The sequence below is a fragment of the Eumetopias jubatus genome, unplaced genomic scaffold, assembly GCF_037043125.1.
Source record: "Eumetopias jubatus isolate StellerSeaLion01/CBP00866 unplaced genomic scaffold, mEumJub1_p1.0 scaffold_3, whole genome shotgun sequence".
Taxonomy (NCBI): Eukaryota; Metazoa; Chordata; class Mammalia; order Carnivora; family Otariidae; genus Eumetopias; species Eumetopias jubatus.
The window spans coordinates 549,013-565,681 of NW_028274809.1; the positions used below are offsets into that span (position 1 = coordinate 549,013).

The 16,669-nt window shown below is 52.4% G+C and overlaps 1 protein-coding gene across 1 annotated transcript in view; it reads left to right on the forward strand.

The window, feature by feature from the left end:
- Positions 1 to 16,669, forward strand: part of LOC114210738 (contactin-associated protein-like 4) — a 149,250-nt gene that overhangs the window by 99,100 nt on the left and 33,481 nt on the right. Inside the window, exons 13-14 of the mRNA XM_088021940.1 lie at positions 1,524 to 1,721; positions 3,658 to 3,814. Coding sequence (XP_087878066.1) covers positions 1,524 to 1,721; positions 3,658 to 3,814 — 355 coding nt within the window. The remainder of the gene's footprint in view (positions 1 to 1,523; positions 1,722 to 3,657; positions 3,815 to 16,669) is intronic.

Genomic DNA, 16,669 nt, shown 5'->3' on the forward strand with positions numbered 1-16,669 from the left:
ACACGGCAGGTGGCTCACACAAGACTCGGCCATCTGGCTGCTTGGTGGCTGAGTCCTCCGTCTGATGCACAGTCACGGATGGTGCCTGTGTCTCCGGCAGGAACTCCAGACATGCAGGATGGGGTCACACAGAGTAGCCAACCAACAAAACCAAGTCCATGGGGCTGCTTTCCAGGCCCCTTAATCAGACAAATCCCAACAAAAAGGGACAATTTAACCAATTCCTTTTCACAGATGACACTGGGTGACTGGACCACACAGAGAGAGTCCCGGCAGTGGGGATTAGAAGAATCCACGTCCCCTTGTGCACCAGCATTCAGCATGCAGGGTTCAAATTCCAGCCACTGTGCCAGGTCGACAGATGTGTCCCAGGTAGATAGAAGTGCCCCAGGTAGACAGAAGTACACCCAGGCAGACAGAAGTCCATCCAGGTATATGAGGAATTCTTAATCTCAGGAAAGAAACTGAGTGTTACTGGAGTGGTGGGGGGTGGGAGGGATGGGGTGGCTGGGTGATAGACATTGGGGAGGGTATGTGCTACGGTGAGCGCTGTGAATTGTGCAAGACTGTTGAATCACAGTTCTGTACCTCTGAAACAAATAACGCAACATATTTTAAGAAAAAAGAAAAAGAAGAAGATAACAGGAGAGGAAGAAAAGGGGAGTATGTCAGAGGGGGAGACGAACCATGAGAGACGATGGACTCTGAAAAACAAACTGAGGGTTCTAGAGGGGAGGGGGGGAGGGGGATGGGTTAGCCTGGTGATGGGTATTGAGGAGGGCACGTTCTGCATGGAGCACTGGGTGTTATGAACAAACAATGAATCATGGAACACTGCACCAAAAACTAATGATGTAATATATGGTGATTAACATAACAATAAAAAATTAAAAAAAAAAGAAGTCCATCCAGGTAGACAGATGTATGCCCAGGTGGACAGAAGTGCATCCAGGTAGCACAGGTAGACAGAGGTGCCCTAGGTAGACAGAAGTGGCCAGGGGTCACGGCACTGTCACAGGCCATGGTATCTCACCCTGCAGAGCAGGGTCAGGTGTGGGTCCAGGAATGCCACTTCTCCTTGCCTCTCAGCTCTGAGCAGAGCAGGTGTGATGCCACAGTGACCTACAGAGAGCCTGCAGGTCAGTGCACATAAAAGGAACATAGGTTGCTGACAGCGTCAGGCTCATTCCCCAGTGAAGAGTAGAGTGTGTGTTAAAGCAGAAAAGCCATCGTTTGCCTTGCATTACTTTAGGTTATTAGAGAAATTGAATAACTAAGTCATACGTCTTTTTCTCTCCCATAAATGTTGTCTGGCTAAAAATCCAGAAACACCCACTTTCACGAAAGGATCAGCTCAGACATAAATGACACACATCATCACAGGAAGACCACTCTCTCCCATGATTTAAGGTTTAGAGTCCCCTTTGCGTTGACTCTGCGTCTGCCCACTAGAAGGCGACCGGCGGTGCTGAGTGGCCAGCTCAGTGACGCTCCTCTCCTTTCTCTCCCACTCCACCCGTGAGACATCCCGTGGACCGTCATGCAGCACAATGGCTCAGGCCTCACCAGGGTCAAGGGCGCAGACCAGGAGAACCTGCACCGGGCGGTGTTCCAGTACGAGGCCAGCCTGGAGCACCTGCTGGCCGCCATCGCCCGCGCCGGGCATTGCCAGCAGCAGCTGGAGTTCCACTGCAGGAGGTCTCGGCTCCGGGACTCACGAGGTAGGCGCCAATGACGTGCACAGCCCCGCCAACCCCCACCAGCCCCAGCCCCCAGTGCTGAGGTGCGGGTGGAGGAGGCACGGAGCACAGGTCTAGCTTGATCCAGGGGCAGATGCTTACCTTTCTCCATCATATCCGGACTGACTCTCAGGGCTGCTTCAGGCTGTGCCTTTCTTCCTTCTGACCACTCACCGAGTCACCGTTTCCTGTGTCCTATTAGCGCCTCGAGTCCCGGTCCCCCAGTCCTCACTGTTCTTCCCAAGCATCTGGCCCCAATTTTTCTACTATTTCACTCTTTATGAAGGAACGTGTCTTTCTGGACATGGCTTCCACCGTGCATGCTCCTGTTTGGGAAGCTCTCAGGCCCTGCTCCGTACGCCCCTGCAGGGTCCAGGGACCTCCAGGCATGACCACTCTCACCAAACCCCACACTGGCTCCTCAGCTCCTGGTTTCCTGGTGTGGATGCTGCACGTGATTTATGGTACAAGCTCATCTGAATTTTGCAAATCACTCCTCTTTTCACCCGCGAGGGAAATGCCAGAAAAGTATATGTAGCCTCAGATTAAACCCAGTCACTCGAGGTTGCTTCTTCTGCAAAGGAGCTCCTGCAGATTAAAGGGAAGGACGGCCAAGGGCTTCCGCTGGCGGGTCAGGCTCCCCGCTCCCAGGCAGACCCTCCTGCCTCCCCCCAGTCTCTGTAGTACCTAACAACTCACAAATGCAAGCAGAGGCCCTAGGTGTTATGACAACCTTTGGAGAATCACTGTTGGCGGGAGAGATGAGTGGTGTAGAAAACACACTTACAAGATGCAGCCCGGTGATGTCATTTCTCTCTGGTTTGAAAGCATAATGGTGAGATAATTAAAACTTTAAAGTGTTATTATCAAAATATCTATTAAATATTTTAAGTGCCATTAGCCTTCCTGCAATGAGCTTTCAGCCTAACTTGGAAGAAATTGATCTTAGATGCCTTCTCGCACTCTCTTCCTGGTCCCACGGGGAGTTCGCAGTGGCCAGGCATTTTCTTGTGAGCGGTTATCAGTCCTGGGTGGAGAGGTCCAAATCTGACAGGGAGCGGGACGGACCACGGCCCTGCCACACATTGGGTGTGCAGTTTCTTGGTGGCCGCTCAGCCACTTACAGGCGTGGAGGAATGTCCACACAGCCTCGCCTCCCACGAGGCCCATGGGTGCATCTCCCGCTGCACCCCCGCTCATCACTGGCTCCCGGGCATGGGGTGGCCTGGGGCTCTTGGAGACGTTGTCCCTCTCTTTCGGTGGCCCGGGGCATTTGCGAGGGGTCATAACAAGGCAGCCATGGGCTGTGGTCCAGTGGGGTGCCACTGCTCAGGAGAGCTTTCAGAACAGAAGAGGCGCTCAGGCAGGAGTAAAGAGTTCACCCTGCAGAGGCGTGGACTCGCTTTTCAGCGCAGTGGTGCCCCAAACCAGCCAGGCCTCGGCAGGGGTATGCCCCACGCAGTGCCCCGAGGAGGCTTGCGGCCAGGGCCTCGGAGAGCGCGCTGCCGGGAGCCTGCCTGTCTGGGCGGGGTTGTTTCGATCCGACAGGCATTCAGATCTGCAGCAGGTGTCAGCCTCTCGTGTAGCTGCGTTTTAATCCTGATGGCAACTCACTTTTTAATATAGTTCTTGAAGAAATCACATAATTTTGCTGATTAAAAATTATTTAATGCCACGATGGAAAGACTTGGGTGCCGTCATTTATTTTCAAGGGATGTAATCAGACAAACCCAAAGTTGGATTAGAATTCTCATAGAAACATCATCCTGTCACAGTGTTAAGAATAGGTTCACTTCCGAAGCAGATTTGTTCTTGGCTGCCGGTTTCTCAATAGCAGACTGGGAGAGAAGGGGGTCATCTGGGGGAGGCAGGGCCCGGGGGCCAAGCAGAAGTCACCTTTCTCAAACCTGTCTTTCAGATGGAACCCCTCTGAGCTGGTGGGTTGGAAGCACCCATGAGATACGCACTTACTGGGCAGGTTCCATGCCCGAGGCCCAGATGTGTGCTTGCGGATTAGCGGGGAACTGCGTTGACTCCCAGTACCACTGCAACTGCTACGCGGACCAGGATGAATGGTGAACTGCCTGTGATTTCCTTCTTCGAGATGTGCTTTTGCTATTGCTCAAAATGTGTATGTTCGGGTAGATACTGCACAAGCCAGGCCAGGGATTAAGGTGGATGAAATTATGCCCAAGTGAGTTAAAAACATCTATGGCGATAAAATACAATACCATTAATCTGAATTATTAAGATCAGTGATTTGCTGGCTTTCTTCCTTTCTTTTCCTCACTTCCTGTTTCTCATTTCTAACGTCTTCGTCTTGAGCAAGGACAAACCCCCACAAAGGGCAGAGCACCACTAACAAGCCCTATGTTCCTATCACCGCCACCAGCTCATGGTGGCCTCAGATTGTGGGCTGCCCCCTGCCTGGATTACTGCTGAGGAAACCCACACATCACACCATCTCATCCCTCAATATTCTGTTATAAAATCCATGGTGAATCATTTATATTTTTTGTTCACTATGACATCGGCCTCATTATAATTTCTAAAAGTTTTGAATTCTGCCTCATTAAGTTCACTTAAGAGATCTCTTCTTGACAGGACATAGTTTCTGAAGATTGTCCCTTGATCAGAGTTCCTGATCAAACAGGTGCAGGGCATGATGCTCCGTGAGGCATGCTGCTTGGGGGGCTGGGCTGGCCTTGCACACCACAGGCTCTGAGAGGGTGTCCAAAATTATTTGATAACATAGTTGGTCAAATCAGTTTATGTTTAAAATCATATATATCACATGTAGACCACACTTTGGAAATATTAGCCTACAGAGTACCACAGATGTAAAAATGGTACTCCACATATTAAATGGAAGAGGTGTCCCATGTTGATAGAAAATCTGTGAAGTTAGAAAATTGGTTACTTAGACATGAGGCTAAAGAAATTGCCTTGCATATTGATTTTTTTTATTTATTTGCAAAGTGGAAAGGTTTTGAAATCTCTGGGATTCATGTTTCAAATGTATCACCAATTTAAAAACACTCCCCTTAGCTCAAATGCTTTAGGTATAGCATTTATATGCTACTCTGAGCATGGGTCATGGACACCAGAATCACCTCTAAAAGAACAAAGTTTGATCAATGTGATTTATTTGGCCGCAGAATGTCTGTTATACTCAGGAACCGAAACAAAATTGGGTTGCTGTGGGGTGGGGGAGCAAGGAAACATTTCTGGTGGCACGGCTCAGAGCAGGACCCTTGGTCATTAACGTGATGTAGGAGCAGAGGTGGCCCTGGGTAAGCATGTGCAGAGGAGCCTGGGCAGGGGTGAATGGCTCTGACAGTCGGGGTCTGGGAAGGAGCAAGACTGGAAACTGGAGACAATCTGTGTAAAGACGTGGGTATGCGACACGGGGGGACCGGTGTATCTGCGGTCTCCTGTCAGCGACCAACAGGGAGGCCACCAGGGAGAAATCTCAGAAAGCTGCAAGACCAGGTGGCTTGCCCAGAGGGCATTAGCCCCCTTCTGCTCTCTGACCCCCTGACGGCCGCACCATGGTCCCTATGACTCATTCCCACCGCGAACAGTGTTTCCAGTTATGGGGGCAACATCACTGATCCTTCTGGATATTATCCAAAGATCCACTTGTAGAATTTCTACTTCCTGTCTGCAAAACATGCAGTCATGTGGTGAGAGCTCCTGGGAGCAACCGGAACCCGGAGCCACAGACACCACCAGCCACCTTGGGCAACTCACGCCAGTGAACCCAGAGACAAAGGAGAGGGTTCCTTGTAGTCCGTCGAGCTAAGCTGGGCTGCCTCCACGCAAATGGGGTGGAGAGCACATCCTGAACCCAGAGAATTCTCTGGTCTTCTCTGGCACTGACTCGCCCAGGACATGGCATTCATAGCAACCACAGCCTGACAAGGGAGAGGCCAAGGGTCAGACCCTCAGGAATGGGTATTAGATATGCTTTGAGGTGGGAGGCTTACCCAGAACAGCGCTCCAAGGCAGAGGGGTGTCCACGGTGGGTGGTATGCAGCAGCTGGCGAATGCTGTTTCAGACCTCAGAGCCAACAGCAGGGACCATTGCTTGGCCCACTGGGGACCACTACTGGCCACCGCCCTGAAGAGTCAGTAACAAGACAGAATGAAGCCAATGTGGGCACAGTGGATCAATGCAGTGCAAGGGGTGCACTGCAGTAGACACCGTCAGGGCCACCCAGATGTGCATGCCCCAAATACCTTTCTTCTCTCTGCTGGGGGCAGTCACTGGCCACAAGGATGTGCTTGGCCTGTGCAAGACAGACCAAAGTGCCTGAGTACTAACACACCCAGCACGCCCCACCATTTGTCGGGGAGGGACAAGGTGTGGACGGGGATTCTTTACACCATGGCTGCAACATGTCTGTTAGTCTGAAATTTGTCAAAATAAAAGATTAAAAATTTGTAAATGAACTCAAAGGGGTGTGTGTGCATATGCATCTGTGTGTGAATTGGCTCCATCCTATCTCCACCTCCAACCCCACCTCCACCTCCACCTCCATCTCCGTCCCCACCTCCACCTCCACCTCCACCTCCACCTCCACCTCCACCTCCACCTCCACCTCCATCTCCACCTCCACCTCCACCTCCACCTCACCTCCACCTGCAACCCCATCTCCACCTCCAACCCCATCTCCACCTCCACCTCCATCTCCACCTCCAACCCCACCTCCAACCCCACCTCCATCCCCACCTCCACCTCCACCTCCACCTCCATCTCCGTCCCCACCTCCACCTCCAACCCCACCTCCACCTCCAACCCCACCTCCACCTCCAACCCCATCTCCACCTCCACCTCCACCTCCACCTCCACCTCCATCTCCGTCCCCGTGGCTCCATCTCCAACCCCACCTCCATCTCCACCTCCACCTCCACCTCCACCTCCACCTCCAACCCCATCTCCACCTCCACCTCCACCTCCACCTCCAACTCCACCTCCACCTCCACCCCATCTCCACCTCCCCCTCCACCTCCACCTCCACCTCCATCCCCACCTCCAACCCCACCTCCATCTCCATCCCCACCTCCATCCCCAACCCCACCTCCACCTCCAACCCCATCTCCACCTCCACCTCCATCTCCACCTCCATCCCCACCTCCATCCCCCCCTCCATCCCCACCTCCAACCCCACCTCCACCTCCACCTCCATCTCCGTCCCCACCTCCACCTCCAACTCCACCTCCACCTCCACCTCCACCTCCATCTCCACCTCCACCTCCACCTCCACCTCCACCTGCAACCCCATCTCCACCTCCAACCCCATCTCCACCTCCACCTCCATCTCCACCTCCAACCCCACCTCCATCTCCACCTCCATCTCCACCTCCACCTCCATCTCCACCTCCAACCCCACCTCCACCTCCACCTCCATCTCCATCCCCACCTCCAACCCCACCTCCACCTCCATCTCCGTCCCCACCTCCATCTCCAACCCCACCTCCATCTCCACCTCCACCTCCACCTCCACCTCCATCTCCACCTCCACCTCCACCTCCACCTCCAACCCCACCTCCATCTCCACCTCCATCTCCACCTCCATCTCCACCTCCACCTCCAACCCCATCTCCACCTCCACCTCCACCTCCATCTCCATCTCCATCTCCGTCCCCACCTCCACCTCCAACCCCATCTCCACCTCCACCTCCACCTCCACCTCCACCTCCACCTCCACCTCCAACCCCACCTCCACCTCCACCTCCACCTCCACCTCCAACCCCACCTCCACCTCCACCTCCATCTCCACCTCCAACCCCACTCCACCTCCAACCCCACCTCCACCTCCAACCCCATCTCCACCTCCACCTCCACCTCCACCTCCAACCCCACCTCCACCTCCAACCCCACCTCCACCTCCAACCCCACCTCCACCTCCAACCCCATCTCCACCTCCACCTCCACCTCCACCTCCAACCCCATCCCCAACCCCACCTCCACCTCCAACCCCATCTCCACCTCCACCTCCATCTCCACCTCCACCTCCACCTCCAACCCCACCTCCACCTCCATTCCCACCTCCATCCCCACCTCCATCCCCAACCCCACCTCCACCTGCAACCCCATCTCCACCTCCAACCCCACCTCCACCTCCACCTCCATCCCCACCTCCAACCCCACCTCCACCTCCACCTCCATCTCCGTCCCCACCTCCACCTCCACCTCCACCTCCACCTCCACCTCCACCTCCACCTCCACCTCCATCTCCATCCCCACCTCCACCTCCACCTCCACCTCCACCTCCACCTCCACCTGCAACCCCATCTCCACCTCCAACCCCATCTCCACCTCCACCTCCATCTCCACCTCCAACCCCACCTCCATCTCCACCTCCATCTCCACCTCCACCTCCATCTCCACCTCCAACCCCACCTCCACCTCCACCTCCACCTCCACCTCCACCTCCATCTCCACCTCCACCTCCACCTCCACCTCCACCTCCACCTGCAACCCCATCTCCACCTCCAACCCCATCTCCACCTCCACCTCCATCTCCACCTCCAACCCCACCTCCAACCCCACCTCCATCCCCACCTCCACCTCCACCTCCACCTCCATCTCCGTCCCCACCTCCACCTCCAACCCCACCTCCACCTCCAACCCCACCTCCACCTCCAACCCCATCTCCACCTCCACCTCCACCTCCACCTCCACCTCCAACCCCATCTCCACCTCCACCTCCACCTCCATCCCCACCTCCAACCCCATCTCCACCTCCACCTCCACCTCCATCCCCACCTCCAACCCCACCTCCATCTCCATCCCCACCTCCACCTCCACCTCCACCTCCACCTCCATCTCCACCTCCACCTCCACCTCCAACCCCACCTCCATCTCCACCTCCATCTCCACCTCCATCTCCACCTCCACCTCCAACCCCATCTCCACCTCCACCTCCACCTCCATCTCCATCTCCATCTCCGTCCCCACCTCCACCTCCAACCCCATCTCCACCTCCACCTCCACCTCCACCTCCACCTCCACCTCCACCTCCACCTCCAACCCCACCTCCACCTCCACCTCCACCTCCACCTCCAACCCCACCTCCACCTCCACCTCCATCTCCACCTCCAACCCCACCTCCACCTCCAACCCCACCTCCACCTCCAACCCCATCTCCACCTCCACCTCCACCTCCACCTCCAACCCCACCTCCACCTCCAACCCCACCTCCACCTCCAACCCCACCTCCACCTCCAACCCCATCTCCACCTCCACCTCCACCTCCACCTCCAACCCCATCCCCAACCCCACCTCCACCTCCAACCCCATCTCCACCTCCACCTCCATCTCCACCTCCACCTCCACCTCCAACCCCACCTCCACCTCCATTCCCACCTCCATCCCCACCTCCATCCCCAACCCCACCTCCACCTGCAACCCCATCTCCACCTCCAACCCCATCTCCACCTCCACCTCCATCTCCACCTCCAACCCCACCTCCATCTCCACCTCCAACCCCACCTCCACCTCCACCTCCATCCCCACCTCCAACCCCACCTCCACCTCCACCTCCATCTCCGTCCCCACCTCCACCTCCACCTCCACCTCCACCTCCACCTCCACCTCCACCTCCACCTCCACCTCCATCTCCATCCCCACCTCCACCTCCACCTCCACCTCCACCTCCACCTCCACCTCCACCTGCAACCCCATCTCCACCTCCAACCCCATCTCCACCTCCACCTCCATCTCCACCTCCAACCCCACCTCCATCTCCACCTCCATCTCCACCTCCACCTCCATCTCCACCTCCAACCCCACCTCCACCTCCACCTCCACCTCCACCTCCACCTCCATCTCCACCTCCACCTCCACCTCCACCTCCACCTCCACCTGCAACCCCATCTCCACCTCCAACCCCATCTCCACCTCCACCTCCATCTCCACCTCCAACCCCACCTCCAACCCCACCTCCATCCCCACCTCCACCTCCACCTCCACCTCCATCTCCGTCCCCACCTCCACCTCCAACCCCACCTCCACCTCCAACCCCACCTCCACCTCCAACCCCATCTCCACCTCCACCTCCACCTCCACCTCCACCTCCAACCCCATCTCCACCTCCACCTCCACCTCCATCCCCACCTCCAACCCCATCTCCACCTCCACCTCCACCTCCATCCTCACCTCCAACCCCACCTCCATCTCCATCCCCACCTCCATCCCCAACCCCACCTCCACCTCCAACCCCATCTCCACCTCCACCTCCATCTCCACCTCCACCTCCAACCCCACCTCCATCTCCATCCCCACCTCCATCCCCACCTCCATCCCCAACCCCACCTCCACCTGCAACCCCATCTCCACCTCCAACCCCATCTCCACCTCCACCTCCATCTCCACCTCCAACCCCACCTCCACCTCCATCTCCGTCCCCACCTCCATCTCCAACCCCACCTCCATCTCCACCTCCACCTCCACCTCCACCTCCACCTCCATCTCCACCTCCAACCCCACCTCCACCTCCACCTCCACCTCCATCTCCGTCCCCACCTCCATCTCCAACCCCACCTCCACCTCCACCTCCAACCCCACCTCCACCTCCACCTCCATCTCCACCTCCAACCCCACCTCCACCTCCACCTCCACCTCCATCTCCGTCCCCACCTCCATCCCCACCTCCATCCCCACCTCCACCTCCACCTCCACCTCCAACCCCACCTCCATCTCCATCCCTACCTCCAACCCCACCTCCACCTCCACCTCCACCTCCAACCCCATCTCCACCTCCACCTCCAACCCCACCTCCACCTCCACCTCCACCTCCACCTCCAACCCCACCTCCACCTCCACCTCCATCCCCACCTCCACCTCCATCCCCACCTCCAACCCCACCTCCATCCCCACCTCCACCTCCACCTCCACCTCCATCTCCGTCCCCACCTCCACCTCCAACCCCACCTCCACCTCCAACCCCACCTCCACCTCCAACCCCATCTCCACCTCCACCTCCACCTCCACCTCCACCTCCATCTCCGTCCCCGTGGCTCCATCTCCAACCCCACCTCCATCTCCACCTCCACCTCCACCTCCACCTCCACCTCCACCTCCACCTCCAACCCCATCTCCACCTCCACCTCCACCTCCACCTCCAACTCCACCTCCATCCCCACCTCCAACCCCATCTCCACCTCCACCTCCACCTCCATCCCCACCTCCAACCCCACCTCCATCTCCATCCCCACCTCCATCCCCAACCCCACCTCCACCTCCAACCCCATCTCCACCTCCACCTCCACCTCCACCTCCACCTCCACCTCCAACCCCACCTCCATCTCCATCCCCACCTCCATCCCCACCTCCATCCCCAACCCCACCTCCACCTGCAACCCCATCTCCACCTCCAACCCCATCTCCACCTCCACCTCCATCTCCACCTCCAACCCCACCTCCATCTCCACCTCCACCTCCATCTCCACCTCCAACCCCACCTCCACCTCCATCTCCGTCCCCACCTCCATCTCCAACCCCACCTCCATCTCCACCTCCACCTCCACCTCCACCTCCACCTCCAACCCCACCTCCACCTCCACCTCCAACCCCACCTCTACCTCCACCTCCATCTCCACTTCCAACCCCACCTCCACCTCCACCTCCACCTCCATCTCCATCCCCACCTCCATCCCCACCTCCATCCCCACCTCCACCTCCACCTCCACCTCCATCCCCACCTCCACCTCCACCTCCACCTCCAACCCCACCTCCATCTCCATCCCTACCTCCAACCCCACCTCCACCTCCACCTCCACCTCCACCTCCACCTCCAACCCCACCTCCACCTCCACCTCCAACCCCACCTCTACCTCCACCTCCATCTCCACTTCCAACCCCACCTCCACCTCCACCTCCAACCCCACCTCCATCTCCATCCCTACCTCCAACCCCACCTCCACCTCCACCTCCACCTCCATCTCCGTCCCCACCTCCACCTCCAACCCCACCTCCACCTCCAACCCCACCTCCACCTCCACCTCCATCTCCACCTCCATCCCCACCTCAATCCCCACCTCCAAACCCACCTCCATCCCCACCTCCATCCCCACCTCCAACCCCACCTCCAACCCCACCTCCACCTCCATCTCCACCTCCATCTCCACGTCCAACCCCACCTCCATCTCCATCTCCATCCCCACCTCCAACCCCACCTCCATCTCCATCCCCACCTCCGTCCCCACCTCCACCTCCATCCCCATCCCCCTGTCCATCCCCAAACTCACCTCTCCATCTTCATCTCCTCTATCTCTTTAGCAGGCTCCATCTCTATCTTCTCCATCCTCTTTTTCCTATCCATCCCCATCTCGTTTCTTTTCTTTCTCTCTCTCTAACCCTGGATCCACTTCTCTCTCCTCCACATTCCCCTCTCCATTAACCTTCACTACAGGTCACCAATCTCATTATTTCCTGGTTTATCTTTCCTATGTTTATGTGGGAATAAATAAGTAAACACTTGTGTAGTTTATTACTTTCCCCTTCTTTTTTACACTAAAGGTAACATATTCTCAATCTTTTTATGTACTTTGTTCGTTTTCATAGCTATTTCCATTGTGTGGACATATCATAATTTATTCAAACACAGTCTTGTATATGGACATGTAGGTTGCTTATGGCAAATTACAAACAATTCTGCAATAAATACTAGTTTTGCTAGACATTGCAAATTCCTCTCAACATCCTTGCCAGTTTACAGTCCCACAGCAATAGAGGAGAGTGCTTTATTTATTGATGCCATATTACTATTCAGCAAGAAGGGACATATTCATGATGCTGGGTTTTCTTATCCAAGAAAAAGGAACACACAAATCACTTGTATGTCTCTCAGGAAAGTTTTCTTCTACCATTTGGTACATTTTCTGTTAAATTTAGTCCTTGATACTTTATCTTCTTTCTTGGTACCAAAAGTGGAGTTATCATTGTACCCTCTATTAGGTTGTTGCTTATGGGTGAAGGCATGTTTTTATTGAATATGTTGGATAGCAGTGGAGTCTGTGGCCTCATGATCTGAGGGGGAATGTCCCTAAGCCTGCCATTAGGTGACCTTCTGGCTTCAGGACCAAGGTGACACAGACATTGATAGCAGTGAAGTAAATATATATATAGATGTAGTATATACCTCGTGTGTATTTATGGACTCACTTTAAGGAAGTACCTATCAGTTCCTATCTTCCTGAGTGTCTCTTAGAAATGTGTGTTGACATTTGTCAAATTTCTTTTTCAGCATTTATGGAAATAAGCAAATTATTTTTCTCCTTAGATATCTTAATTTAGTGGATAATGTTAATGAAATCCTAATATTTCAATTGAAACAAATTCCACTTGGTCAAGTTATATCATTTTTTGTGTGGTATTATTTACTAATATCTTATTTATTAATATTTTCACTAGAAGGTTTTCATCAACTTTTGTAGGTGAGTTAGTCTTTATCAGATTTAGGAATCAAATTTTCAGATGGAAGGGCCTTTTAAAAATGTTACTATTTCAGTTTTATTCTGATCTGATCAGAGTGTGTTTATAATATTTCTACTATAAGGAACTCACTGTTGTTTTCTCTGTGGTATACTCAATGATTGGGTTTGTGAATATCCCATGTGAGCTTGAGAAGAAGCTGCATTTCTTTTTATTGGGTGTAGCTTTTGGTATATTACCCATAAAATTTACCCCCACTGATTATGTTATTCAGGTCTTGTACATCCCCACTCATTTCTGTCTCCTTTTGGTGTTAAATTATCGTATTATTGGTGAGTTTCTATGCCTGACTCCTTGCATTTTGTGTAGATTTTTCTCCAAAAGGTGGTTGGTCTGATATCTTGGAGTAGAAGCATTTAGAAGGGCTCTGCCTGCCTTGCACTTTCGGGCTTCAGGCTCTGTGATGCCCCCTTTGTCTTTCCCAGGCTTGAGCCTGAGCTGTACGATGACACCAGATCGTCCCTGACTTGCTTGTCATCCAAATGGCAGGTGGGCCACTCTCCTTTTCAGCCTTTCTGAGTCATTTTGTGCAGGTGTGTCTCTGGTTTACCTGTACTGTTGTGTCTTAGTTTGGCGGCCAAATCTGAAATCTTCTGTGTTGTAAAAGTTCAATTAAACCCACTCATATTCATTGATAAAACTCATATGTTTGGGTTCAAATCTATCATATTATTTTATGTTATAGTTATTAATGTAAATTGTTATATTTGCTGTGTTTCTTTTTTACAAGATGCATATTTCTTTGATCTTCTACAAAATTATTTCTTCAGCAGTTAGGGAGGTTTGCTTTTTTGTTCTTGTAATTACGTGCGTAGTCAGTTCTTTTAAAAAGATTGTTATCCTATAGTTTCCTTATTTAACCCATTACTCTCTGGTTTGTATGGGGTTTTTTTAATTCCCTTTGGTGCTTACCTATTGCCCACATGATCACCAGGAAACCTACTCAACCTCCCCTCTCTTCCCTGCGACCTCCCTCTGTAGCATTTCCATCTTGCCAGAAATCAGTGCTAACACGGTACAGCACGGATCACACAAACTGCCATTCACCCGCCACTTCTTTCCCAGATCTCCAGTTACTTCCAGCTTTGCAGATGGCAGGTTGTCCGTAGGTCGATCATTCATCTTCTGTCTTTCTTCAGAGGATGTGCTGGGGGTTTCACGTTCACATGACTGCGGCTGCTTCTGGTACAGATGACACTTTACCGCCCTGACGGGGGCAGGGCCCACGCCACAGGTGACTTCAGGGGCACTGGCGTCCCCGTCATGCCCAGTGAACCAGCCCCCTAACTCTTCTCACAAATGTGTCTATCATATTCGGTATCCAGGCCTGCAGGACTTTCACTAGTTTATTTCCTACAGACTTTATATCTTTGATGCTCATGTGAGTAGTATCATCTTATATTCCATTTTCCTTCCGTGTTGCAGTGTGCAATGCAATCAGATTCTGCGCCCTTGGCCTTGGGTCCTGTGGCCCTGCTAGACTCTTGTTTTGAACTTTAATGGACAGTCTGTAGATTCTTTTGGATTTTCTGCACACATAGCCATTTCAACTATAATTAACTACAATTTTGTTTCTTTGTCTCCACTGGTAATATTTCAGTTATCAAACTTAGATGCATACACTGGTGTTTATTCTATGATTGTTTCAGCCACTCTGAATGTCTGAGATATCACCAATACAATAAAACATTTAATTAACCAGGAAAGTTATTAGTGATAATATATTTTTATATAAGTAAAATTTCTTATAAAAAGGTCAAAATCACTCCACTTATTTGGAACAGTCTCCAAATTTGGCCATAAAAGCTGTTCTGAATGATCTCGTGGTCGATTGGAGTCATTACCAAATGTTGGAGTTGGCCAGCTTCCCCCCCTTCCTTCCCAACCTCTGAAACTAGCCTGAGTCACACTTGGCACCCCCCAAAGTCCTCACAAAACAAAACAGTATGCTTCCTTGCAAAGTCATAAGTATTATTTCCGTAGTTTTAGGAGTTGCTCGTTATGGACTCTCAAGGCAGGTGAGAACACATGACAAATGCGCTATTTGTAAGTCTACTTGCAGTGGGCCCTTCGAGGAAAACAGAGAACACAGAAAAATCATGAGCACTTATTAACTAGGCAGTTTTGAATAAATCCACCTGGCAAATCAATAATTACCTGAGTAAAATGGGAACTTGGAAACCCTACGTAGTCATACAACATTGTAAAGACAATTCTTTCCATCAGCTCAGCAAAAACATGGTTTTCAAACCAACACAGAGGAGAGATGTGTTTCATTATCTTCCCCAGCACACGTGTGATGCACTAAGATGAGTCTTCAATGTTCCTAGTCCTCTAAAAATATCACTGTTACAACCTCAATGAAAAGGACTGGTTTCTGCAATGTAGTTCTTTAAAAATGCACAGATCCATAGTGAGTAACTACAGCTGCATCCCCCTGGCGTGCACATGCTTGTGTGTCTGCAAGATTGACGGCAGAAGATGCGCTTGGTTTGGCCGATTTACCACATGGCCAAAAGCCACACCACCCTCCTGTCTACCCTGTTTATCACAACGTCAAGCATCAATGGATTTGGAAAATCCATGTTCTATTTTCTTTGTTAGCATGAAGAAATAGAAGCTTAACTAGGTGAAGCAGAGGATTGTCAAGGCTAAATTTGGCAAATGATCCAACTCCTTCAATAGAATATGTCTTACTGTTCAGATTTTAATATTTATGTTTTCATATCTCAGTATATGCACTAAATACAGCTACAAGACTGCTTTTAACTCAGGAAGAAAAATTCAAATAACAATCTCTATTTTAGCTTGGTCTAAAAATAATGCTTCATGTTTGACCTTTGATATCTTTTTTTATGTTAAATAAGGGAACTTCTAACTGCCCAGAAAAAGGACTCAGTGACAGGGGTGACTTGGCTCTTCCTTCCCAGTCTGTGGGGGCAGGATGGGCAGATGTACCGAGGACAGTCGATACTGCTTGCTGGGCCCCTGCAGATTCAGAGTCTCCACTGTCTATAAGTCAGAAATCCACACAAAATTGAAGCCCCTCATAAAAACAGGAGGATATTGCAGAGAATTAGAACAACCCTCTGGTGCTGGAGAAATAGGGACTGGCCAGCCCACTGCTCACCTCACACGGTCCCCAGAGATGTTGCTGTGTCTCCACTAGACACTGACTTTCGCAGAGCGTAATGACAGCAGTGTCCCCTGGATGGAGGGCAGGGACTACACCTGCCCCCTGTTCCTGGGCAGGGCATGAGCAGAGGGCACATTTCCCAAGCCCCTGCCCACATTGCACCAAATTTTATACCCAAGTTGGTTTCAAATAAGTTTTTAAAATTATAAAATCAATAAGGAGGGACAAGATGAAAACAAGGTACTTTTTAAAAAGTAATAATAATGAAAATAAAGTTCTGAGCAAAAAATT